This window comes from Salarias fasciatus, chromosome 11 (assembly GCF_902148845.1).
Source record: "Salarias fasciatus chromosome 11, fSalaFa1.1, whole genome shotgun sequence".
In the NCBI taxonomy this organism is placed as follows: domain Eukaryota; kingdom Metazoa; phylum Chordata; class Actinopteri; order Blenniiformes; family Blenniidae; genus Salarias; species Salarias fasciatus.
In genome coordinates this window covers 8569724-8594059 of record NC_043755.1, presented here as the reverse complement: position 1 = coordinate 8594059, position 24336 = coordinate 8569724, and the positions used below count along the sequence as shown (strand labels likewise).

The window sequence follows — 24336 nt, the reverse complement described above, 5'->3', positions numbered from 1 at the left end:
AGGACTCCTGTCAGTCACTCTTTCTTAGGAATTGTGATTCATTTGTCCAGTTCATCAAATCCAAAGAAAGTGTGATTTATAGCAAATAAATAAATAAATACAAACCTACTAAATGGGAATGATTATCATTATTATTCTCAAATGAAACCACCTTGTAAAATGATTGATAGACTTCCATTGACTGCTGGTTGCTCAGTGGTTAAAGTTATTAATAAAAGATAATGAATATAATATATTGAAAAAATTATAACATTACAAAAAGAGGATGATAGAACCACATTGGAGACCCTGACATACAGACAAGGACATAGTATCAAGGCATGAGTTGACTCTGCTCTGACTGACTATAATTACAGCAATACAGGGAGAGAAATCTGAAAAGGATGGTTTTTAAACGTATCAAATACAGCACGGTGTGAAAAGAAAACCAAACCAAATGCATGTTGCATTGTAGAATAGAAATAAATCATTGAGTGAACACAGAAACATACCAGTCAAGGAGTGTTCAGAACTGTGTGAGTTGCTGGAAGGATGACAGGTCACACTGTGGTGTGGTCAGAGGAAAGCTCAGGCAGCATGATGGAGCCACGAGAGAAGGAGCCAGACTGGCTGAATTGTATGGCAGTGTTTAGTATAAAACAACACTGACCCCTAGTGATGCTTGTCAGACTCATCCAGAAAGTGATTTGCATAATGCCTGAGCACATGCAAGTGTGAGAACACTGAAGTGCTTTTAAAAGGACGGTGAAATTTAATGCACAGTGCAGTATTTGTGGAAGAGTGTGTGCAGAAAGCCTGTGCACATCCAGTGTTCATCTATCTTTCTTTCCCCTCATGCAAATACTTAAGAAAGCCTTGTAATAGAGTTTGCATACTGTGTGTGGCGTGCGCGCGTGTGTTTGTGCGTGTCCATTAGGTGCATGAGTGTGTGTGTCTGACTGTGCCTGTTCTATTATTGGTGCTTGGTGAACTGGGGGCTTCCTTTGATGCGATGGAGGCTGACAAGCGTGAAACAGGTCCAATCAGGCACGTGGGCGCTGCCAATTAACCCTTTTCACCGTGTGAAACCAAACATAATTGCCTAGGGTGCAGGGGGCCACGGGGCCATAGCCTGCCCAGCGTAGGCTGAAATGGGCATTAGCAGTGCTGCCAGGTGACCATTACACACAAGCCAACTGCTGGGTGTTTCTCCAAATCACATAGTTACAGTTGCTACCCAGACCTAATTGGCATGGCATTACCAAATGGACCCTATTTCTAATTTCCACACTGACACAATTTATCCGGAATATCTTTATAGATATTGTGTGGTGGCATGTTTATTACCCTGCTGCAGGAAGACTTTACTGAAGTGATAGTTCTCTCTCTTTTTCACTCCATGTGAATTATGAACAGAAGAAGAAAAAAAATAATAAAAATGCTCTATTTGTTCGACATTTTGATGCTGCATTAATTCACTTCAAAATATCATAATCTCAACTGGAACAAATAGTAGTTAATAAGTTAGGGCCTGTGTTCTCTGATAATCACATTTTATTCATGTAATGCTCAAGGCAAATACCCCACATTTTTAGTCAAACACCCAAAATCTAGAACACTGTTTAAAATAAACTAGAGCGGCGCTCAGCACCGCCGTAGTTTACTAAAATACAAATCGTGTTTGTCTTATTTTAATATTCTATTTATCTATTAATTATCACGGCTATTAAAGATGCATGGATGAAAAGATATGTCAAACAAAGGAAACGCATATGACAACTCTCTCACCCAGTCTTAATGCAACTGTGTTAAAAAATGCTCCATTACTGTGTACTGAAATAATTGCACAATCGCTAAATGTCTATATTAAGGATATTATTATCCATTACCTTCAGTGGGTTTCAGGTCACTGTTTCCACAGACAGTAACTCAATTCAAAAACTTTATGAAGTACAAAAGAATAAAGTCTGCATGCCATCATTTAACAAAAACATATGGATTTTTTTTTATTCATGCCAACAGCAACAAATATACCTGAACACACATATGCACATGACTGTAAGTTTTGCTCTTCCTGAGATTTACAACTTTGTATATGCGCAGTGACAAGTATCATTTGAAACCATAATTAACAGGGTGTAAATCTTGCCAGAGAGTGCTGGTGTGGAGAAAATACAATACATTATAATAACTGCCCAGTAATTAGATAAATCCAAAATTGCTGGTTTTTATGCCCTGGGACAACTAAGACAAAACTGTATTAAAGTGTATAAGAGTTGCTTCTGAGATATTTATTTAAAAAAACAAAAGTATTTTGTTTATGTAGCACTGGTGCCCTTTAAGTCCATCATTTTCTTGTCCTACTCATTTTGTAATCTAGTAGTATTGACTGGTTGGGCTTAACATCCTCTCTGCCTAGAGCATTTTTCAGATATCACAGGTTGCCTGAGATGTTGTTGTTTTTGTTAAGCTCTTTGTAAAACTGTTCATGGCCATGATAAGGTTTTTTATATTTTGGGGGATCCACTTCAGTAATGATGAAAGCTGATCTTAAAAAAAAACCATCTAGTTCACCAAAAAGGAGCTGCTGAGACTGTACTTCATTGTAGGAAGTTTAGTGTGTCAGATTAGGACACTTCTTCAGGGGTGCATTTGAGATTTATTTTCTAATGCATATGATTGCACTCTTTTTTAAACCGTTTCTTTTTTAATTTGATGAACATTGGGTAAAAGAAGTCCTCATATTTTGATTGCTTGTTGTAAACCCCTTTTCTTCTGTGCACAAAACAGGAATGGAATCTAGAAATTAGTGAAGAGAGATTGCTGGCTTGAATCCCACTGCAGCTCCAGGAGCAAGACATTTAACACCCACCTGATCCTGTATTTAACTATGAATGAATGATGAATATGAATGGGACTAACAGGGCTAAATAAATAAGATTTATTTAAAGTATCTTGAATGCAGTCCAGACCCTCTCCCACTTTTAATCAAGAAAATCAACAAATTTCTTGTGAAGAAATAAAAAGTAGTCAATGAATAAAGTAAACTGGGATGTCAAGTCGAATGTTAAACATACAGTACATACCTGTTGTGCTTGCAGTACCACATGTACCCATGTGATGTCGTTGTTCTGCTCTTTTCTCCCCCGCTTATTTGCCCGCCTGAATGCCCAACAAGAAATGTTGTTGGCTAAAAACACCCCCTCCTCACCGCGTAAGAAAAATGGCGGACAAGCGCTAAATCCACCTCAGAAACAAAAACACACGTTACAAAGCAAGGTAAACACCCTCGGGTACACCCAGCAACGTCTCAACCCGGGCTCGGCGCCAGCGTCTGGCCCCGCATTGCCGCTGATTGACCTCGCTGCGCCGGTAACGTTCCCGTCTGTGCTAATGCTAATGTTTATTATCAGGTCACCCAGTTAGCCAGCCACTTAGCATGCTAAGCTAGCCTCCCGTCCATTGAGCATGTATGTGTGCGGCGGTGTGTAGCATAGCGCGCTGTCTGCTGCCCGCCTGCTCCGGCTGCATGAGGTGCGTCTGCCAGCTTCAAACAGAAGCGCTTGTTGTTAATTCAGCGTTACCTCAATAGCATAATTAGCGCTTCTGTCACGTAAATAACCGGGATTTGCACCAGAGAGGGCGGGAGGAACAGGAGGAGGACCACGCTTTGTGTTTTGAATGGAACTCAACGATTTTCAGCAACGTGAGGCGCGTTATTTCTGTCTGTAAATAGAAGCGTAGCGGCCACATGTAGCTGTCAGATAAAGTGGATGTAGCTGGAGTTTGGCTTCGTGAGCGGCTAACGGACTCATACCCGCCCTCCTGTCACTCTCCGCAGGCTTGAGAGCGGGGAGCGGGTCGCTTTAATTCGGACGCCATCCCCCTCTGTGGAGGAAAAAGGCGCACTTCTGTTGAAAGGCTGCTCACCCGAAGAGGATACGCGCTCCTTAACGGTTATGAAGTTTTAAGGTAGGCTCAAACATACCGCGTTATCTCAGTGGATACCCTACTATAACACTTAGTTCAAGCTTGTGATAGTTGGAACACTTCTCGTTATGAAAGATGCATGTTTTCCTTTTTCCAATTCAAGTGTTTGCCCCTTGCTTTAGAAGTGCGACATACATGTGATCAGACCTAACTTGAACGCGGTATCAAGTAAATTTACTCGTGTCCTTACTCCCTAAAGTGCGCACATGCAGTTTAGTAAGATAAACTTGAATTGAACCCATACAGTTCTTTGTTTATGTTTGACCCGATGACCTGCGTGTTGTTGTGTCTGGTTGAACAAGTGTTTGGGGAACAGGGGTCACTGAGCCTACACACACTGCTGCTCTCTTCTGTCTGCTGGCAATTCAGCATGTAAACATTCATCGCTGCTGTTATTACACAATGATTAACCCTGTCTGTCTGTAATATAAACGCTCTGCTGTTTTGAAATATTTACAGCACTGACGGGGGCATGAAAAGCGAGGACTCGTGCTTGATATTAATTCAACCTTCATTATAAAGCTTAAGCTGTTCTTGTTTTGCATCAGTCACATTCTTGCATATCTTGATGTTTTTTGTCTGATAATGGCAATTCTAATTGTAATCTTTGCCAAAAAAAAACACTATCAAAAATGGATAAAAGTATACCTAAGATCATCAACTACTTTTCCTGTCGATTTCTTGCAGGCCAGTCAGGAACAGCCAGAGGGCCACATGCATGTTGGCCTGCAGCCTGGATTATGCTTTGCTTTATATTTGCATCTATTTTCATTGTATGAATCAATTTGTGACTGAAGAACTCTAAAAATACACTTCACTTTGTTGTTTACTTCAGGTGCAGGCTGCACATCAAAGTGGTTTAGCACCTTTTAATCTTAAAACGAATCTCCAAAGTGTGAAAATTCAAATAAAATCCATGTGGAGTGCGTCCCTGGCGCGATCCCGCCTCTCTTTGTTGAACTTGCTCTGTCTGCCGACCGTGACGACCCCCTGCCTGCCAGGAGCGTTGGAGGCCAGTAAGCTGCCACAGATAACAAGCACAGGTCTCCGGTTTCCCTCTGAAACACAGCAGTATTCGCTATAGGAGGAAATCTACACTATGACCAAAAACACTTATGAAGTTTATTACTCTGATCAGTTCCATGAGGCTAAAATTAGCTCTCCTTTTTCAACATGAAGTTCTTAATGCTCTTTGTTTTATAAGTTTGAAGGCATTTGCACTGTTTCACATTCATGACTTTATCATGACACAGCGCTACGTGCTGTAGTAGCAAATTTATGGCTGTTTTTATGCATGTGACATTATTATTAGTTACTGCCTTTTCTTTGTGTGAAGCTTAATTATAGTAAAGTGGTATATGTTTCTGAATTATCAAGACTTACAGTTTATACAGATCTGTGAATCGTTTGTAAACGTCACACATGTTACGGTGTTGATTTAACAATACTCAGTTTTATTTATTTTACTTAGTCCTGACAGCACTTACCTATTTAATTAAGATGGCACTTTGAGTCTTTGGGGCATAATTTAAACACACTTTTGTAAACATTAAGTCTCCACATTATTATGCTAACTTTTGTATTTCAGAATATGAAATGAAGCTGAACCGTGCAACAAAGTGTTTTCACACAATCGGTTGACTTATTGGTCGTGATTCAAGCAAATGTTTCTATGTCTACATGTCAAAAATGACATTACACTGGAATAGTTCATTTGTACTGTGATATTCCCTCAAAATTAGATTTATTTTACATTAGCTGAAATATTTAAGGCCTTTTTGTTGCTGTTAGTAAATTCCATTTATATGTCATGAATAATTAGTTTATTCGTTTGTCCAAAGTCCATAGTAAGCATTTTTCTCTGATATTCTAATTGAAGAAGAGCTAAATATTTAAATTTCTGCCAATTATACTCTTTCAGTACTCTATAATATGTCCTATTTAAAGTTAGGCAGCTTCTGAATGAATGTTTTTTATAAAAATTGATGAAGACCAAAGCTATAGGAATATCCGGTCCAGTTGTCTTTGATATAAAATGTAATGGTTCTTGTTTTGTGTGTGCAGAGAGGAGACCAGCACTAAGTTGTGAGTTGGTCAGTATTTTGGGAGTATGAGGAAACCAGTGCCACAGAAAGGTATAGAGACATTTCATCCTCACTTCAAACTACAATACAAGCAAAATGATTGTAAAATTTTTAGTCATTTGTAGACAAAAATTTAAATTACTACACTTATATTGTGATATTCCTGTGTTTAAACACTGAGTAAGTCAACTGATGTGAGAAGATTTGCCCGTGTTGAGAGCTGTTTTTATGTCTAGCGATCGAGTGGAAAGACTCCCGAAGGATCAAGCATGCCCGGAGCGGCCGGCCCTCCAGGGTGCCCTCGCTGTTTCAGGGTAAAGCAATGCACAGCTCTTCATGGTGCAGGAAGTCTGTTCCAAGCATCATACCTAAGCTCTTGCAGTTGTCTTATTTTTTTATGAAGTTTCTAAATGTGAAAAAAGTTTGTAACAGGTTTTGGGCCCAGTTTCTCTTTTGATGCCCCCTTTTATTTCTTCTTCTTTCAAAGGAGGGCATTTCAGTTGGGAAAAATACCTGAAAGAGACGGGTGCAACCGCAGCCCCTGCCTCATGTTTCAGACAGGTGAGCACAATGAAGCTCAGAATTTTTCACCCTCCGCTGTTCCTGCCAGTCTCCACGTAACACTCGTCTGTCACCCCCCCCTTCTAGAGCCTCACGCCTCCCGTGAATGAGTTCAAGGCCGGGATGAAGCTGGAGGCTCAGGATCCACGCAACACCACGTCCACCTGCATCGCCACGGTGGTGGGCCTGACAGGCTCGCGGCTCCGGCTGCGTCTGGACGGGTCCGACAACAAGAACGACTTCTGGCGCCTGGTGGACTCCTCGGAGATCCAGCCCATCGGCAACTGTGAAAAGAATGGAGGCATGCTGCAACCGCCGCTCGGTGAGGACTTGAGCATGAGTTCAACGAAACAGTGAGGTTCCTGAAATAATCGAAACAGCTTGTTCTCAGGATGCCGTTCCTCCCTCTGGAGGAAGAATGTCCACTAGATGTCAGTGGCTAACTGCACTGAATGTCTATTTAGAATCTGCTGTCAAGCAGTCGATGAATTTACAGCAGTTATAAATAACAAACAGCAAGAGATACACAGCAGTCAACCTCATTACTGCCGGTCTCATCAGATCAGAATGGAGGTAACAGAAAAGCACCTATGACAAGGGAAAATAAGTATTTTTATTGATAATAATGAAAGTCAGGGTTTTGTTTATTCACTCTTGCTGCTGACCTTTCCATAAATGCAGCATCTGAATTTTTTCAACTCGTGCTCCCTGGAAGGAGAAAGAAAAGATTGGCAACAAAGGATTAAACATTGCTTTGCTGCTGACCAACAAAAGGTGCAGGGGTCTAATGAAGTATTATCAGAAGTGACAGTGCAGTATAGAAAGGTTGAATGAGGACATTGGCACCGTTTCCCATAAATAACAATGCATCAGCAGAGCTCCTGTCCCCATCAGAGAGGTGATGGGCTTCATCAGAGGGAGCTCCCTGTGGGCGACGTACGTCTGATACGGAAAAATTGAAGCATATCAATTTAGGAATTCAGGCTTTTTGAATGAGCGGATAAATCGACTTGAACAGAAAATGTCATTCACTGAGTGGTTGAGATTTTTTCTCTCTCCACCAGATCTAATGGTCTGCTAAAGGTTAGCAGACAGAGTTTAAGATTGAATATATCCTCCATGGTAATCTTGTAATTCAACCTCTCACATCCAGCAGAAAGTGAAGTGAGTGATTGTTGAGGTTCCACCCAGCAGCGCCCCATAAGCTGTTAAATTGAGCCACAGGTAAAAGAAAAATGAGCTTTTTGGGACAGATGACACCTCATTAAGTGATTTTATTTCTCTATCAACCCATATACCTGACCAAGTATGAAGACGTTTTGCAGGCCGCTCGGCTCTTTCTGTGAAGAGATTAAATATCTTGCATATGGAGCGTTTTTAAGAGGTCTGAGTTTAGTGTTCTAGCAACCTTCGGTAGCAAATTATGTCTTGTTGAATACTCGAGAATGATCTGATCTCAATTCTTTTGAATTTGGAAAATAATTTACTGTAAATTTCTCATGTTTCAGATATTTTTCTTGTATAAAATTCAAACATAACTAAAAACTTGATTTGTTGGCAACAAACCTTTTGTCTTTGAAACGCTTGATTATTAATTTCTTAATGATGCCATTAGCATTTGCGGAATTAACAGCAAAGATGAGTATCTGGTTTACACCCATGATGAATTTGACAAATTTGCAAAAGCTGTTCAGTGAATGTTGTCTGGTATATCGGATCGCTGAAGTCTGAATTAATAAGCTATATTGGAAGGCTGCTACAAGGCAGCATCCTGTCCTTCATCTGTTTTTTTGCTGCAGTGTTGTGTTGTTGGTCACTGGCAGGAACAGCTGATCCCACAGTTGTTGAGCGGGGTTGAGATCAGGGCCGCTGGAAAGGCCATCCCACCATCTCATCTCCTAAATCCTGATAGCGCCGCTCTGTCATCATGGAGGATAGAGTTTGCTCTCAGATCGTATAGATGGAGGGTTGTGACTGGCTGCAGAATCTCTTGATATCTCTTTGTGTAGAGAATTTATTATCAGCCCCTGAGGGTACCAGAATCTCCACATGAGGAAGAGCTGATTCACTTCTGCAGAGAAGATTTGTCAAATGCACGTTGTTTTTTGGTTGATAACTTTCGTACTCCATCATTAGTTGTGTGGTCATTGTTATTATCATTAAATGTTGTCATGACAGTTGTCCTTTTCTGCAGGTTTCCGCCTCAATGCATCCTCATGGCCCATGTTCCTTCTGAAAACACTCAATGGAGCTGAGATGGCTCCGTCTCGCATCTTTCACAAGGTAACTGTACAAGGCTCAACATGCTCCGAGAAACTAGACACTGTCTCAAAATGTTTTTTTATTTTTAAGTGAATTCATTGTACAAGCAGAAAAGAAGATGTGTGGTATCATGTAGCAGAAATTCTTCAGCATCTGTTTGAGTTCACTTCCTCGGAGGCAGTAAATAACAGGTATTTACACGCTCCGACTTCCCTACCTGACCCTTCTTTTTCCCCTCTCTCCATCATCCCCAGCAGGAGCCTCCCGCTCCAGAGCAGAACTCCTTCCAGGTGGGCATGAAGCTGGAGGCGGTGGACCGGAAAAACCCCCACTTTATCTGCCCGGCCACAGTAGGTGCACTGCGAGGTGTGGAGGTGCTGGTCACCTTTGATGGCTGGCGGGGAGCCTTTGATTACTACTGCCGCTATGACTCGCGCGACATCTTCCCTGTTGGCTGGTGCTCCCTCACTGGAGACAACCTTCAGCCGCCTGGCACCAAAGGTCTGGACCTCAACAGTAGGCAGAAGGTTTTGCATGAGCGTGGGGTTGAGTGTAACCAAACCCTCAGTTGTATTGATGCAGACAGTTTTGTTTTTTGTATGTCTAACATGTTTTTGATGTGCACACACTTGAAGTCTATGTGTAAAAAAGCTTACTTTGAATAATTTACTGATCAGAAATTTGCAGGCAGTAGATCATCCAAAGTAAGTTGATTTTTGAACTGCTGCTTTTTAAAGTCATTTCTACAGTAGAAACCAAATGTTTCAAAGTTCAACATATAAATTGAATGTGTGTGTGTGTGTGTGTGTGTGTGATTGCAGTGGATACAGAAATGTGTTTTCCTTCTCATGATTTCACACCTAACCTTCTCCCTCATGAAGTTTTCTCTTTTCTAACCAACTTTTCAGGGCAGCAGACACTGTTTGATTGACATGTTTATTCACAACAATGTATCATCTTGGGGGGTTTATTGTTATTGATTTGTTGAGATTGGGGATCTCGATACATTTTTCATACCAATCTTCCAGCTTTCTTTAACCTGAGCAGATTCAGGTCATTTTATAATTTTTGAACGCATCTGTGTGGATCTGCAGGAATTTGACCAGTGTAAGAGTGTTAATATTTTCAATCGCAAAGAGAGAGCTGCAGAGTCACCTGCGTTTGTTGTCCTAAAAATAAAAAAAATTCCGGCTTCAGTGCGGATATAAAGAATCTAGAAATTTGTTCCAATACTTTTGGACAGACAACAGGTGGTTAGATATGAACCTGATAAAAGATACTTGTGCAATGAGACCTTAAAACTGAGAAAACTCTTGTGTATTTGGTCTGTGTTGGCACAATTGGCCTTTTGTATCTCATGTCATCCGCTATGTTCTCAAACTCATCTGACAGTTACCAGCTGACCATGACAGATCGCTTTTCATCTTTGTAAACAAGCTGAAATCAGTTTGTCCCCATCCGGAAACTTGCACTCCACTGCACTTTCAGCTAAGTCGCTGCTTTCAGCATCAGAAGCAAACGCGAGCATCAGAGCTGTAAATAAGATACATAAAAAGAAGAAAAGGATGTGAAGGTTATCACTCACAAGGTCAGCCCTCATCTGCAGACTCTGCAGCTTCTGAAGTGGAAGGAAGCGAGGGAAAAGGGGAGGCAGCACATGTCTTTGTAGCCGCTAGCGCTTTCATGAAGGCCTGGCACTCTCCCAGTTGGCACGGTGGGGCCGTGACGTGGTTGGAACAGGCCCCGGTGCCCCTCCACAGGCCTCTCCGTGCCACTCTGATCAGACGCCTCGGAAAGAGTTAAGTTCACGGAGGGAACAGCAGCAGGGAGAAAAGACAGGCATACGCTGTAAAAAGGTGGACTGTTTACATTGTTAGCAGATGGTGGGAGGAGAGAGAGAGAGAAAAAAGTTAGAAAAAAAGAAAGAAAGGAGGAGCAACACTGTGGAAGAGGGGAGGACGAGGACAGGGCAGGAGGAGAGGGTGAATCTGAGGACAGCTGTGCAGACTGCCGCACACTTTTCACTTTCCTTTTACTGAGGCGGTAAGTAAAATGAATGATAATCGCAGAAACGCTGTCAGACAGGGAGTTAGACGCTTCTGAAAAGACATGTGGCTGTAATGTGAAACTGGCAGTGGCGGCTTTATGAACTCTGTGAACTCCGTACACTCAGGGGAGACAGGGGAAAAAAACATTGGTTCAGTTGTTCTGCAATTTGTTTGCTTGTATTTACAAGCGGCGTGATTGATTGTGACCCCTTCACAGCTTTAGACATGTAATGCTGGATTCAGCCAATCATTTGAGGATCAATCAGGTGTTTTTACTTTGCCTTATGGTGATTTCCCTTCAGGAGTAGCCATAGTCTGCAGACTGAGCTTTGCATTGATTGCAGTGCCCGCGTGGAAGTGTGTTTAATAAATACAGGCCCGTGGGGTCAGGACCTGTGCTAATGAAAGTGACCATACCTGTTGTAAAGCCGTCCGGAGGTGATCCAGGATGGATCGCAGTGCACTGTAGTTTGTGCAGCTTGTTTGTAAAGGTGTGCAGGTGCTAGTGGAGCCAGATGTCTTGACTTTAATGTTGTTGTTTTTTCCCCACTGTGGCCATTTTTTCATGCACTCTTCAGGTTTTGCCAGCTGTGGTGGCTTATGTGAAAGGCATGGTTTGCTTGGTTGTTTTTAGAGGTTTATATAGGCGCTTTTTCTCAATGTTTTTGCTGTTTGCCTGGCCTGCAGTGGTTGATGTGATTTCTCACAGCTTTACATCTAAAATGAAATGCTGTGCATTCATGCTGGGAAGTTTAAAAGAGCAGTGTTAGGTATTTTGTGCACCTGTCAGCTGCTTGCTTCTCTATTTGATGTTAATCCTGTGGCTTTCAGGTTTTCACATTTAGTTCCTTTTATTAAAGCCAGCAGGGACTCTAAACATAACAAGAAAAAAATCTTTCTTTAAAAAATGGTCTTCACCTCTGAAACTTTTGTTCAATAACTTAAATATATGAGTAGTGACTTTCAGTTTGATCACATCATTCTAGAGTGCACATATTTTCCCCCCTCTGATGTTTTGGACTTATTTGTTCAAGTTTTGATAAACTGCCACTCATAACATTTCCAATAAATTCTTTTTGCTTGCTGTGTTAATCTTTAGTGATGCAAATGTGGCTTTTTATCTTTTGACTCTATTATTTCTTGCTCCACCACCTCAAATATCCATCCATCTTTATCCCCTTAGACCCTGGAGAGGTCCCCAGTCCATCACAGGCCTGAGAGAAAGGCACTCTTACTCTTACTTTCACACTTACAGGCAATTTAGCCTGACTAGTTAGCCTCAAATACCAGTTTTAAGAACTGTTGGAGGAGGAGAAACATGCAAACTCCACATAGAAAGGCCCGATCTGAACTCCACCCAACAATATTTGCATTACGAGGTAAATGCACAAACCCCTGTAGCTCCAGCTGAACAGTCCAGACCACAAGCAATGCATGCAGCACGAATGTGTCCATGAGAACACAGAGCTGACAGCAGTGCGTTTACACTGGAACACACTCCATGATGAATATACCTCAGTCATGTAGACGTGAGAGTCGCAGCACGAGGAACCTGTCAGGAGTGTGAATTCTGTGATTGTGATTCCGCGCTGAAAATGAAGCGACTGAACCTTTACAGTAGCTGAAAGGCTCACATTCACTAAAGTACACAGTCTCACAAAGGGAACTGAAGCATGAACATCTAGGGTAACCCCCGTGCCCTTTCTCTTTCTTTCTTTCAAGCCTTTCACTCTGGTTGTGAAGCACACTAGAGTGAGGAGCAGAAGAAGGAAGTTCAAGAGAGGAAAACTGTTTCGCCGCGGAGAACACTTGACCTTCTCTGTTTTTGTGCTGCTGCGAGAATTTCAGACGTTACGAACCATCTGTATTGTTATTTGTTATGCAGTGGAGATTTTCTGAATTTTGAGCTGTAAAGATGTGCTTACAAATCAGAGGCGCGTGTTTTTTTTTCTTCGTTTTTTTTATGAGTGTGTGACTCAGCTTGCTACTTAATTGGCTGCAACTGGAGTCCTTTAAGGACATCTCACCCAACAGCACAAACACTTCTTCAGTGTGTGTGGCATCAACACGACTCATTCAGCTGTGTGGGAGTGTCAGATGTATGTGTGTGTGCTTCTGTGTACATGGCAGGTGTGTGAGGAACACATTTTGAAGATGCATCCACAGAATGTGTGTTTAGTTTCACATTGAATTCATGTATTTAAAGAAAAATCTGAGAGGCAACAAGTAGATCCGACAGGCTTTCACTCAACGGTTCTCTCTTTTTGTTATCTCTCTTCCACATTCACAGTGGTGTTGTCTAAAAGCCAGGGGGCGCCGGGAGACGGAAGTGTGGAGAGCTCAGCCATGCATCCCACCCCCGTGGTGGGCAGGCCGCCGGGTCAGAGAGGACGCAAGCCAGGCCGCAGGAAAACCAAAGTGACAGGTCCCTGGAGCCAGAAGGGCTCCGCCCTGGGACCGCAAAGCATCCAGCCGGGAAAAGTCCTGGAGCCCATCAAGATACCCAAGAAAAGAGGACCCAAGCCAGGCAGTAGGGTAGGAATGAACGGCCTTTTAAACGGTTTACATGTTAATTTATTAGATCAGGTGGTGTTCAGTCATCCCTACAGTCTCGATCGGACCAGTAAACTGACAGCAAAGTAATCTGTAAATAAACACGTCTTCAAATGTTGCCCCTTTTTTCAGTGTAAAAAATACATAGAAATTGAATTTAATACTTTTTAAAAGGACCTGACAGAATTCAGATGTAAAGAGAAAAAGATTTCCTGTTTTTTTTTTTTTTTTTTTCAACTTAAAATTCAAATAATGGTTTAAGTTTTTGTCCAGATACGTAAAAAGAACTGAAATCCTTTTTGCAACAGTATTTTCAGGTTAATGTTGGCAAAAAACATTGTGAGGCACACAACTTCTGCAGTCTTAATGATTTTTATTAAAAATGCCATTTTCAGGTGTAGCTGTTTTATTCTTAACATTTTTTATTTTATGATTGCAGCTCTCCCTGAAATTGACGCCTAGTAAATAAAACCACAGCAGTTAGACCCTCCTATCGCAGATATATCGTCTCTCGCTAAAGGAAGACACAAGCAAATAAATGATGGTGAACTAAAGTGACAAACAGAAAGTCCTTTTTGTTCTCTCTGATGAGCAGCAGTGTTCAGTCCAGCTTTGTTCTGTCGGTACGGCGTTATTGACGGCGAGTTAGTTGGGCTGCAGTGTGAGTTTCGCTCTCTGCTTCGCAGCTGGGCTGGGCGAAGACAGCTGGCTGGCTGGATGAAGTGGCCGGCCCGGGGCGGCCTCTGACAGGCCCGGGGCGGACCAGGGGCAGATTGCCTGCCAACTGGGCACAGAGGATAGGTGCCCAGCAGCCCCCGACTCAGGCGGAACCCGTCAAGATCCCAAAGAAAAGAGGACCCAAACCGGGAAGCAAGGTATCCACCCAGCTAACCACCCATGATAACAAGAAAAACTGTGAAGCAACAGTTCTGTCTGTTTCTGCACAAACGAGTCATGAATTATGACCCGATTTGCTGTGTAGGTCAATGTACAACAAACACATGTTGTACTTGATGTCCTTATTGAAAACTCATTTAATGTTGTTCTGTGAGAAAGAGTCAGTAAATCCTGGATTCAGTAACATTTTGAACTGCAGCAATAAGTCACTTCAGGTAGCTGCTGATCAGACAAGATTCAGAGGGAGCATTGCCCTCTCTGCCTTATCTGTTAGAATCTGGTGTGATCTCTTTCACTGGGCTCTGATTGGGTTTTTCTTTTCACAAAGTCATTTTCCAGGTGACTCATTTGCATGTTCCCCCCTTCCTACTCCACTGAAGAGGAAGTGAACTGCTGTTGATGCATTTGCTCTTTTACGTTCTGTGCTACATGTTAGTCGACTAGTTAAAGCTGAGTTTGTAATATTTGTGTCAAGATGGTCTTTTGCAAACATGCAGGAGGAATTAGCCGCTCTCTCTCAGGCATCCTTTTATTGACACTGTGCCTGATGTTCTTCTCATGGTACAACGTTTCTACCCTTTTTTTAGTGAGTGCTTCAAGCTGTTATTCACTGCTGCTGCTTTTTTTTTTTTTTCTTATTCGAGAATGCAAGCTTAGTGTTTATGCTCATCAACTCTGCAAAGTCATCCTCATGCAGAGAGTTAGCTCCAGTACTGGAACAGCCTCATTCATGGACAGTTTGTCTAACTGTGGACTGATTGCTTCGTAACTCCTTCCAATCCGGAGAGACTTGATCGATTGTCTTCAGAGATCTCCTTTATAAACACAGCTCACACCAGTGAATGCCATTAAATGTTTGTGTGTTTGGAAAAAGTCAGAGTAGCTCGACACCTGGTTCAAATCTGATTTAGTTTCTACCTCTGGACTCCAGCTGATTCTCTGTGGAGCATTAGTCCGGGGGTTTAGTGCTTTCTTCCATCAACATTTTTGTGGATGTTAAATGGCTTTCTCATAAAAGAAGTCCTTGTAATATAAGTTTGTTTTGTTTATAAGTGAAACATAGTCTGTTTGCCATTGGTAGATTTTCCATTGGTTGTTATTTTTATTTTACGTGTTTTATTTTTTCTCATCAGAAATTGTCCTGTTGTCATTCTGATCGGGAACATCTCATTCTTGTCTCTGCGTTTCTGACACAACAAAACTTCAAGATTACATTTGAAATGATGATCCAAAGAAATAAACTCAATCATTTCCGGTTGAAGATTTATAGATGCCGTCCTGCGTGTTGACATTTACGAGGCAGATTGTGATTCTTTCTGTTTCAAAGACACAGACTGCGATTGTCCACAGTTGCTGGCAGCGTCTGGTTTGTGTGCTGGCAGAGCAGGTAGCTCCGCTCGTCAGCTCCCAATCAGGTCCTGAGAGGAGATGAATGGAAACTCTTGGCAGTCATGCGTTCTCCTTTTCATCTGTTTGGTTTTCCTCGTTCAACATTGTGTTGCTAAATAAAAACCAAAAACAAGAGTTACCCTGCAAATGAAACAACATGAAAGACATTATGACATATTAGTGATGGTATATTGTAAACTCTGATTAATTCTCTGATGAAAGATAACCCTCAAAGAGGCAAATGGTGTGAATTCTGAATGTGTGTGTGTGTTTGTGTGCAGAGAAAACCTCGAGTGGTACCTAATCCAGTCCCCACGTCTCCCACCAGCAGCACTCCAGAGCCGGACACCAGCACTGTACCCCTGGACAACGCCACCATCCCCAACTCTGCACTACAGGCTCCCACAGGTACACACACTTCATTCAGCAAGTAGAGAATTTCAAGATTCGAGAGTGTCAGAGTTCAGGCTTATTGGTTTAGGTTGATGTCTAATCTTTTTTTCCGTCTGATAGTTTGTGTTTACCTAAACAAGTACGGAAAAGTCGGACCCCATTTGGACCAGCGGCGCATCCAGAAGCTCCCAGACCACTTCGGACCCGGCCGAGCCTCCTCGGTGCTTCAGCAGTGTGTCCAGGCGTGTGTGGACTCAGCCCACAACCAGGGCACCGTCTTCTCCTGCCTCAAGTCTGGACAAGGAGGCGAAGTCATTTCAGGTGTGACGGCAGCAGATTTCAAACCAAATGCATGGTTTCTTTTCTTTTTTTTAAGTACAGTTTCCTAAGATGAGAACACAAATAGTGCCCACATGCCATGTGTGCAGTATGTCTACATATTGGTAATATTTCCTCCCTTTGATGAAATATCCACTTTGCAAGTATGTCATCCTTTCTGGTGAAATGTCACCAAACTTTAAAGTGTCCGTGCGATTTGGGCGGCATGTTTCCCATTCATCGTAACTTGTGTAAGCTGCTCAACATGTACGGTGATGTCGTTCACATCCACTGGAATCAAAAAGGGAATCATTGCAATGATTCCAAAGAATTGAAACAATAGGAGCCAGTTCTCAACAAGAACCGGTCTGTAGTTCCCATCCCTATCGAAGATACCATGAGCATGTGGGTGTTTTAACTCGTGTGGCAGAAGGAGGGCCAAAGAATTGCAGGATGTGCCGTGAGATTCAAACTCGGGTCAGATCAGCCGTTCATGTGAAATTTATCACTTTGCCTTTGTTTCAGACTCCGGCGTGAAATTGAAAATATGAATACTTAAAATTTTGGCATTGTGGAGATATAAGGAGATTTAAAAAATTATAGTTGTCTTGTAAATGAGACGTTTTCCTGTGTTTTTTATCTTGTTAGCTGATGTGTTCATGCTTGGAGCTGCATGATTGCAGCTCTGCCACCTAGCGGCCAAATTCAGAAGCCTTTTTTTTTTTTTTTTTTTTGACCAAGCGACATTTTGACACAAAATTGAAAGTATGTCATGTATTTTTTGGTGATGTTGGATCCCAAAAGGAGGCTGTCAAATACAATGGCAAATTGTGTGACAAAAAACTATTTTCCTATTATGATCTGTGAGTTTTAAGCACAGTTTGTGGGGTTGGGTGAGGGGGGGGCAGGACATTGCCCCGATTTGTCACTGCCATTGTGTGACATGTATTATATTGACATATTTTCACAAACATCCAGTTGTAACCAGAGCATGATTTGCAGAATTCATTAAGTAATGTAGATATTTAAAGCCCTCAGTGGGAGGTTGTAGCATAATAATACTGACAGGTTTGTTTAACTTAATTGATTCTGAGTTTTACTTTTGTTCTGTCAACATGCGGACGCTTGATTGAAGAGTGACTAATGCACCAACGTATTTTCTTCCTTGTTCCCTGCCGTTTGCAGCGTTCTTCGACCAGCAGCAGCACACCCTGACCCTGCCGACCGTCAGCAGCGTCACATACGTCCTCCGCTTCCTGGAAAAACTCTGCCACAACCTTCACTGCGACGCTCTGTTTGGCAGCCAGCCTGTCGCCAGAGGAGGCCAACACTTCGACAGCCACACGTACACAACAGGTGTGAGCCGCCGCCGCGCTCTGCCCGTGAATCCATGCGAACATCCACTGACTGACAGTATTGATCTTCACTGCTTGAATATTAACTTCTATTGAAATTCCTTTTTAGCCACTGTCGGCCTGAGGTTGAACGTTTAGATCAATGCCATATTGTGCAGTCGTTTGCATTCTGTTGTATTTAGCAGTCTTGAGCGTTTGTCTTGTCTGTGTGTTGGATTCAGAACGGAGAAACTTTGGTGACGGCCTGACCACTGGACCGGGCCGAGGCACCAAGCGCTTCCTTCAGGACTTCATCAGTACCTCGTCTCAAAAATTGGCAAAAATCTCCCGACATGCTACTGACAGTAGGCACATTTCTGATCTCTTTTGTTATGTTTCATGTGTACAGATAGATATATAGACAACGAAGTATGCGTTGCACATCTCCGAGTACAGTGAGACGTGATTTTAAAAATAGAAGGATCTTCTTGCATGAGTTTGTTATATTTTCGAATTGCATTCTTACTTTACTTACTGAGCATTTTTCCATACTTGCCCATGTTTTTGCTCAGTTCTGGGCAAAAACCGTTTTGTTTTTTTCCCCTGCACACCTTTACGTTTGATGGTATTCTGTCTGATGTTGGAGTGAGGTTCAGTGTTTTGACTAGTTTTCCTTTTAATACACAAAAACACATTAAATCATAATTAAAGACAGACTTAAAACTACCAAAACACCAGTGATGCTTTCTGTCTTTTAAACTAAGGTGTTTAGTATTGATTGACTTATATTGTCGATATATAAGTTCTGCCCATCACGTTTACGTTTTTTATTTGTGAAAAATGTTGGAAAGTCTTTTTCTTGTTTATTTGTACAAAAAGTAAAAATCCAAAGGTCTTCATTGATGTCTATTTGAAATTAATAAATTGCAGCAGCTTCAATACTGTCACACATTTAATGTTCATCATTAAAGTTTAACCTTTGACTTGTCCAGTGAAGCTTCATATATTCCTGACGGTGATGCAGTAAAACACCAGAATGTGTAACAGAAGGTTACATTTAATGATCTTTCGGTTCTCTAAGATTTAGTTTATTGGACAGTTTGTGGAAATGAAAGAGCATTATCCCACCTTAAAGGTTTTTACACTTTTAACAATGAAATCACAGCAGTGTGGTTATATTGTTACAGTAATTTGGTCAAAAAATTTTTTTTCAAACATCAGTTTTTCCCACTGCATGGTGTGTTTTATGTGTCATTGTGTTTGTTTTATCTTAATCCAAACCCTGCGCTGTGTCCTCAGGTGAGTCTTACACCGACAGCATGGCTGTTGTCCCAGAGCACTTAAAGAAGAGTCCGCTGTCCCCAAACTCTGCAGGGCCGAAGCCCGTCCTCCGCTCTCCCTCCAGGCTGCCGCACAGCAACTCTTCCTCAGGTAACACGAGTCCCACGCTCCCGTCACACGCTGTTTTTAGGTCGAGGGACCCAGTATAATGTGTTGGTGCAGGTATGTACGACACCAAATCTGCACCAAAGACCGTCCGAGGAGGGGGTCTCAGTGTGGTAAATAACTGAAATAACTGTAACCTCAATCTACTGTAGTTTTAGTATGGGCTGATAACAAGAAAGACATAAGATGGAGTAACTTTTTTAATGGATCTGAGTTTGTCCCTTCCCCCCCCCCCCCCCCTCTCTAGGTAGTTTCCGGAAGAGTCCCAAGACCAGCGGCCAGGATCCCAACCTGTGGACGGTAGAGGAAGTCATGCAGTACATCAGAGACATCGACCCAGTGCTGGCTCCACATGCCGACCTTTTCAGAAAACATGTATGTCTTCATTCATCTTTCCTTCCATATTCTACTGCACTGTATCTAACACACACACACACACACACACACACACACACTGAGCGCGACACCTGCACGCAGCCTGTATTCACTCCTCAATGCTGAAAGTTTCATGACTAAAAGTTTTTCTTTTCCTGCCATGGGTGTTAGCGAGTGTCAACCTGCTGATCAGCTGTGTGTTTTCCCTCCGTCGCTCTGCTCCAGGAGATTGATGGCAAAGCCCTGCTGTTGCTGCGCAGCGACATGATGATGAAGTACATGGGCTTGAAGCTGGGCCCTGCCCTCAAGCTCACCTTCCACATCGATAAGCTCAAGCGGGCTTGAGGAGGTCAGCCCGCTCGCCGCAGCCTTCCAAAGGACTTAACTCCAGCCCCGCCTCCCTCCTCTTGGATCATGCACTTCAGAATGAACACATACTGACGAGGAACATGTAGCAGCTTCCATCAGGCCGCCGCCCCCGCCCCCCCCACCCCACTCCCCGTCTCAGCCTCATCTAATGAGGAATGTTTATGTTGTGTAGCACAATCCAGCCTCAAGGCAGCATGGGATACGTAGGATATCACCCACTTGTCCGTCATCCGTTTTGCATTTCAGTATAACTTGAAGAATCAGACGTGGCCATTCAAACTGTAAAAAGGCTCTTTGGCCGGCTTTTCTTATGTTACATTTGATCTGTACTTTGCATATTTTGTACGTCATAAATATATGAACTTGTATTTTTGCCGTTTCAACGTTTTGTGTTGGGATATGCTAAAAGAAAGAAAAACACTACATTGATCCCAATAGTTGGGAATTCCTCTTACGAGTCTCAGTTTGAGGCATGTTTTTACAACTAAAATATTAATTATGGCAAGAAAACGGTGTTTAATAACAGGAAAGAACCTTTATTCTGAGCTTACTGCCATGAGGAAATCAATTTTTTTTTTCTCTTATTCTGGATGTTGTTTACAATGCTTCGTCTTGTCTTTGTTATTTGTACTTTTTTAATTTTTATACTATATTATTAGAGTTCCTAAATGGAGAGCCCTATCATACTTAACAATGTTCAATAAATATATAATTCACCTGTTTGGTTTTTCAGTGGGTTTTTTTTGTTTTGTTTTTTTTTGTAATTGGACGCAGAAAACAATTACATCTTGTTTACTCTCGGTTGTTGGTTGCTGCATAAATTGAGTCTTTTTTAATGTGACCTTTTCTCCAAAGCTTATTAAACACTAAATGCTAATTGAGGCTGGATGAGTTGAGCACTTCGAGTCTGGTAAATTATGTAATTTATCAGGGTAAACTTTGAAAGCGTCAAACTGTACACAACAATTTAATCCATTTGGTTTCACTGAGTTCTTCCATTGACACGGAATCACCAACAGAGGGCAGCACACACTTATTTACAGGTTTTGTTATGGGTTTGTGTTTTTTTTTTTTTCTCCCCTCCTTGGGACTCATTGCCATTCACTGCCATAGGTGTCCATATCTCCATCTGGTAGACTCAGCAGGATCATCTCAGGGATATTTTTACTCCGAGTAAAGGCTCTTCGCTGTGTTTGCTTTCATTGCGAGTATCTCCCATCAGGATGCTGAGCATATATCGCATATTGTGTCTCCTGGTGAAACACCTTATTCACAGACTGAAAAGAGTATCTTTACAGCTGTCTGAAGATAAGATGAGCACACTGTTATTTCCTGAACTCAGAGAACACTGAAACATCAAATATTGTTCAGTGGATTAACTGAAAACACACTGCTGGTTTCAGAGGCTGTCCTCGCTCTCCCTCTCGCTCTCTTTAACAGAAATAACTGCTTAATGGTGTTTTCAGCGACGCTCATCAGGCTCAGCAGGGGCCTGCATGTCATTTCTCACCATTCTCCCATGCAAAATATCGCCAACTGCCACAAATTTGTGGGTATTCCTCTTTCTGGCCCCAATTCCAAATGTCTAATATATAATATTGTAACTCACTGATTGCTATTCATGTGTACAGACGTCTATTTTTGCAGTGATATCCTCAGGTCATCTTCAAATACTTTCTGGTGAAATACAGACATACATAGATCCAGATTTTTGCAGAAAGGGTCTTTTTTTTTTGGAGAGCAAATCCCTTTTCTTTTTCTTTCCCTTGTGCTCCTCCAGTGCTGGTCATATCTGTGGAATGACCGTCTGCTTGTACACACATGCACTTTGACACCAGCTCCCGGCGTGATGCCTGCAAATCCTCTGACAATACATTGGGGGGATCTGACACTGATCTCTGTATCAAACAGTCTGCTTCTGCTGTGGAAGACCAGGCACTGAAATATACAGCTTTTCCATGATGGTGAAAGGTAAATCCTTCAGTTGTATGACACATTTTCAGCATTCTCAAATACCTCGGATCACATACTGATGTCTGCAATGCAAAGTGCCTTTCCGAAGGTCAATCAGAGATGAGTGGTCGAACCACAAACAGTGGACTTGGAAGACAAACCGCACCTAACTCTCCTGATATTTTTAAAAAAAAACCCAAAAAGGAATAAAAAATCCTAGTGGAAATCCACTCCACCTCCAGAGTTTTCTTTCCTCTCACCCCATCGATGGCCACCCCACACCTCCTACGCCACCACTGATCTGTAAAACTACAAGTTCTTAAAATCATGTGGGGACCTTTAAATTTCCCTGCCAGGCTTTAGAAAGTGGCTACTTATTTAAAAATGTTGACACACTCAATTTTCTCTGAGATGTGTTAATTTTTTTGTCTCTTCACTTGACATGACCGCGGGTCAAACCAGGGAATTACCGTGAAGCCCAGACATTTGTGAACGGAGGGGGGTGACTTCAGAGGTAATCTCTCGCCATTATGCGCGCCTACTGTTTGTTCTGTTTCTGGTAAATATAGATGTCACTGTTTGTGTCAGAACATGACTGGAATATTAGGCACGTGGAAGGCAAAACAACCGCCGCTGCTGCAGCTCAGCACAGCACAGACAGATCTAACCACATCCTCCCAGAGAAAACAGGAAAGCACATCGACTTATGGTCGAAAACAGTGACCAAACCCACTCTAGTGAGTGACGTGTGTGTGTGTGTGTGTGAGTGAGAGAGAGAGAGAGAGCATATGACACGCACAATCTGTGCTGTGTTTGAGTGTTGTGCTCGGGCACATGTGACGAGCTCGGAGCTCGTGGCTGATGCCTGTGCTTGTTGATGTGTAATAGTAGCCACTGTGTCGTGCGTGAAGCCGGACACTATTTATAGCGATAACAACTCCTTGTGCTGCATATTGTGCTTGTGAAGGTTGTGAAGTCAGCTTTCGCTTCAGTTCCCAGCACCGCGTTGGCATTTATCTCGAGCGCCATTGTTGTCGTTACAACGCGACAGCGCCTGATAACACACGCGATGGTCGTCTAGTAGCCACCGAACCTCCTCCTCGTGCCTCCACCGTCACAGTAAACACCTTTTAAGACTGCCAGACAGTTTCAGTTTGCATGAGAGGAAGTTTTGTGGGCTTGCACATCACTCATAACTGTGACTAAAAGAAACGACTTTCTCAGGTCTCTGCTCAAGGCGTCAGGTTATGTCACAGAAATCCCTTCTTCTGCAAAATGAGCCTGGTGTTTTACACTCTGCCAAAAGCTGCTGGCAGCGTGGAAAGAAACAACAAGAAGTTGTTAGTATTCCTCACATCTTAACATTTGATGGCTGAATTCTATTAAGATTCGGGGCATTCGGCTTGCTGCATTTTGTATCGATTAATAATCAGGCCTGGGCTGGACTTGAAGGAATATCTGTGGATTTTGTGTTTTTCCCTTGGGGTTTTCTGTAGGAACTCCCACAATCTTACAACTGAGGGAAACTGGTGACTCCAAACCGGGTATTTTTGTGATGGTCTGGTGACCTGTCCGGGGTTCACCCTGCACTCGCCTGTAGGGAGCTGGAAGCTCGAAGCGGTACATCGGATGAAGCAATCTCAAGGATGTATGGATGGCACATTAGGACATACTTTTCTTACCTAAAAATCTTAAAATATCCTTTAATGTCCTGGGTTGAAATTTTGAAAATCCAACAATTTTTGAAGAGAGTCCTTTAAATTGTTGAAATCTTTTGCAGCAAACTAACAATGTTTGGCCAAATTCTGCTCTCATTTGGGGCACTGGTAGTGAAATCAAATCTTCAGAGCGCAGAGAACAACCTTTTGTGTATTATTTAGCTAAGTAGGACAGGAAATAAGAAGGAAGCAGTGTCTACCGGTACCAACCATACCAACTCTGTGCAAAGGTTCCAAATCAGCCACAAAGCATGAAGAACGAATCAAACTGAGCGCAATAATTCTAACTTGAAGAAGTGTGTGTATACAATATGTTTCCAAAATCAAGCTTGAGCCGTCTAATAATTGACTTTGAAAGTCTTTTACACTGTTGCCTATTTTATAATACAAATAAACACCTAAACTAACCAAAAAGAGGATTTATTGAGTGCCACATAACATCATTAAACCTTAATGTGAGTGCCTGGCCACATATTTGAGGGTTTATATAACCAGCTTACCAGGGATGAAAGAGAGAATGTGTTCACACCCCACAAGTATTTCAAAAAGCAAAACTGAAGCCTAAAATTGCATTACTCTAACTCCCAGAATTCTTCACTGGAAGCCGGTATCCACTAAAACCTCCGTTTTGACCAGCTTAATGCCATCAAACCCATCCTAACACCCC

At 42.3% G+C, this 24336-nt stretch overlaps 1 protein-coding gene across 5 annotated transcripts; it reads left to right on the top strand.

Annotated features, from left to right (window-relative positions):
* The first annotated feature begins 3185 nt into the window (after positions 1–3185).
* Positions 3186–20716, top strand: LOC115396636 (polycomb protein SCMH1). 5 transcript variants are annotated; one of them, XM_030102598.1, is made up of 17 exons: positions 3186–3258; positions 3821–3951; positions 6034–6104; positions 6290–6367; positions 6541–6614; positions 6702–6936; positions 8809–8897; positions 9131–9377; positions 13215–13459; positions 14164–14352; positions 16045–16171; positions 16277–16477; positions 17660–17830; positions 18051–18173; positions 19108–19239; positions 19502–19629; positions 19855–20716. In XM_030102598.1, the coding sequence occupies exons 3-17, from the start codon at positions 6080–6082 to the stop codon at positions 19972–19974; spliced, it is 2184 nt and encodes a 727-aa protein (XP_029958458.1). In that variant the 5' UTR covers positions 3186–3258; positions 3821–3951; positions 6034–6079; the 3' UTR covers positions 19975–20716. The 5 variants fall into 5 exon arrangements, with proteins under 5 accessions (XP_029958458.1, XP_029958462.1, XP_029958461.1 ...); XM_030102602.1 differs by having other exon boundaries at positions 3186–3351; positions 6544–6614; XM_030102601.1 differs by having other exon boundaries at positions 3186–3351; positions 9134–9377.
* The last annotated feature ends 3620 nt before the right edge of the window (positions 20717–24336 follow it).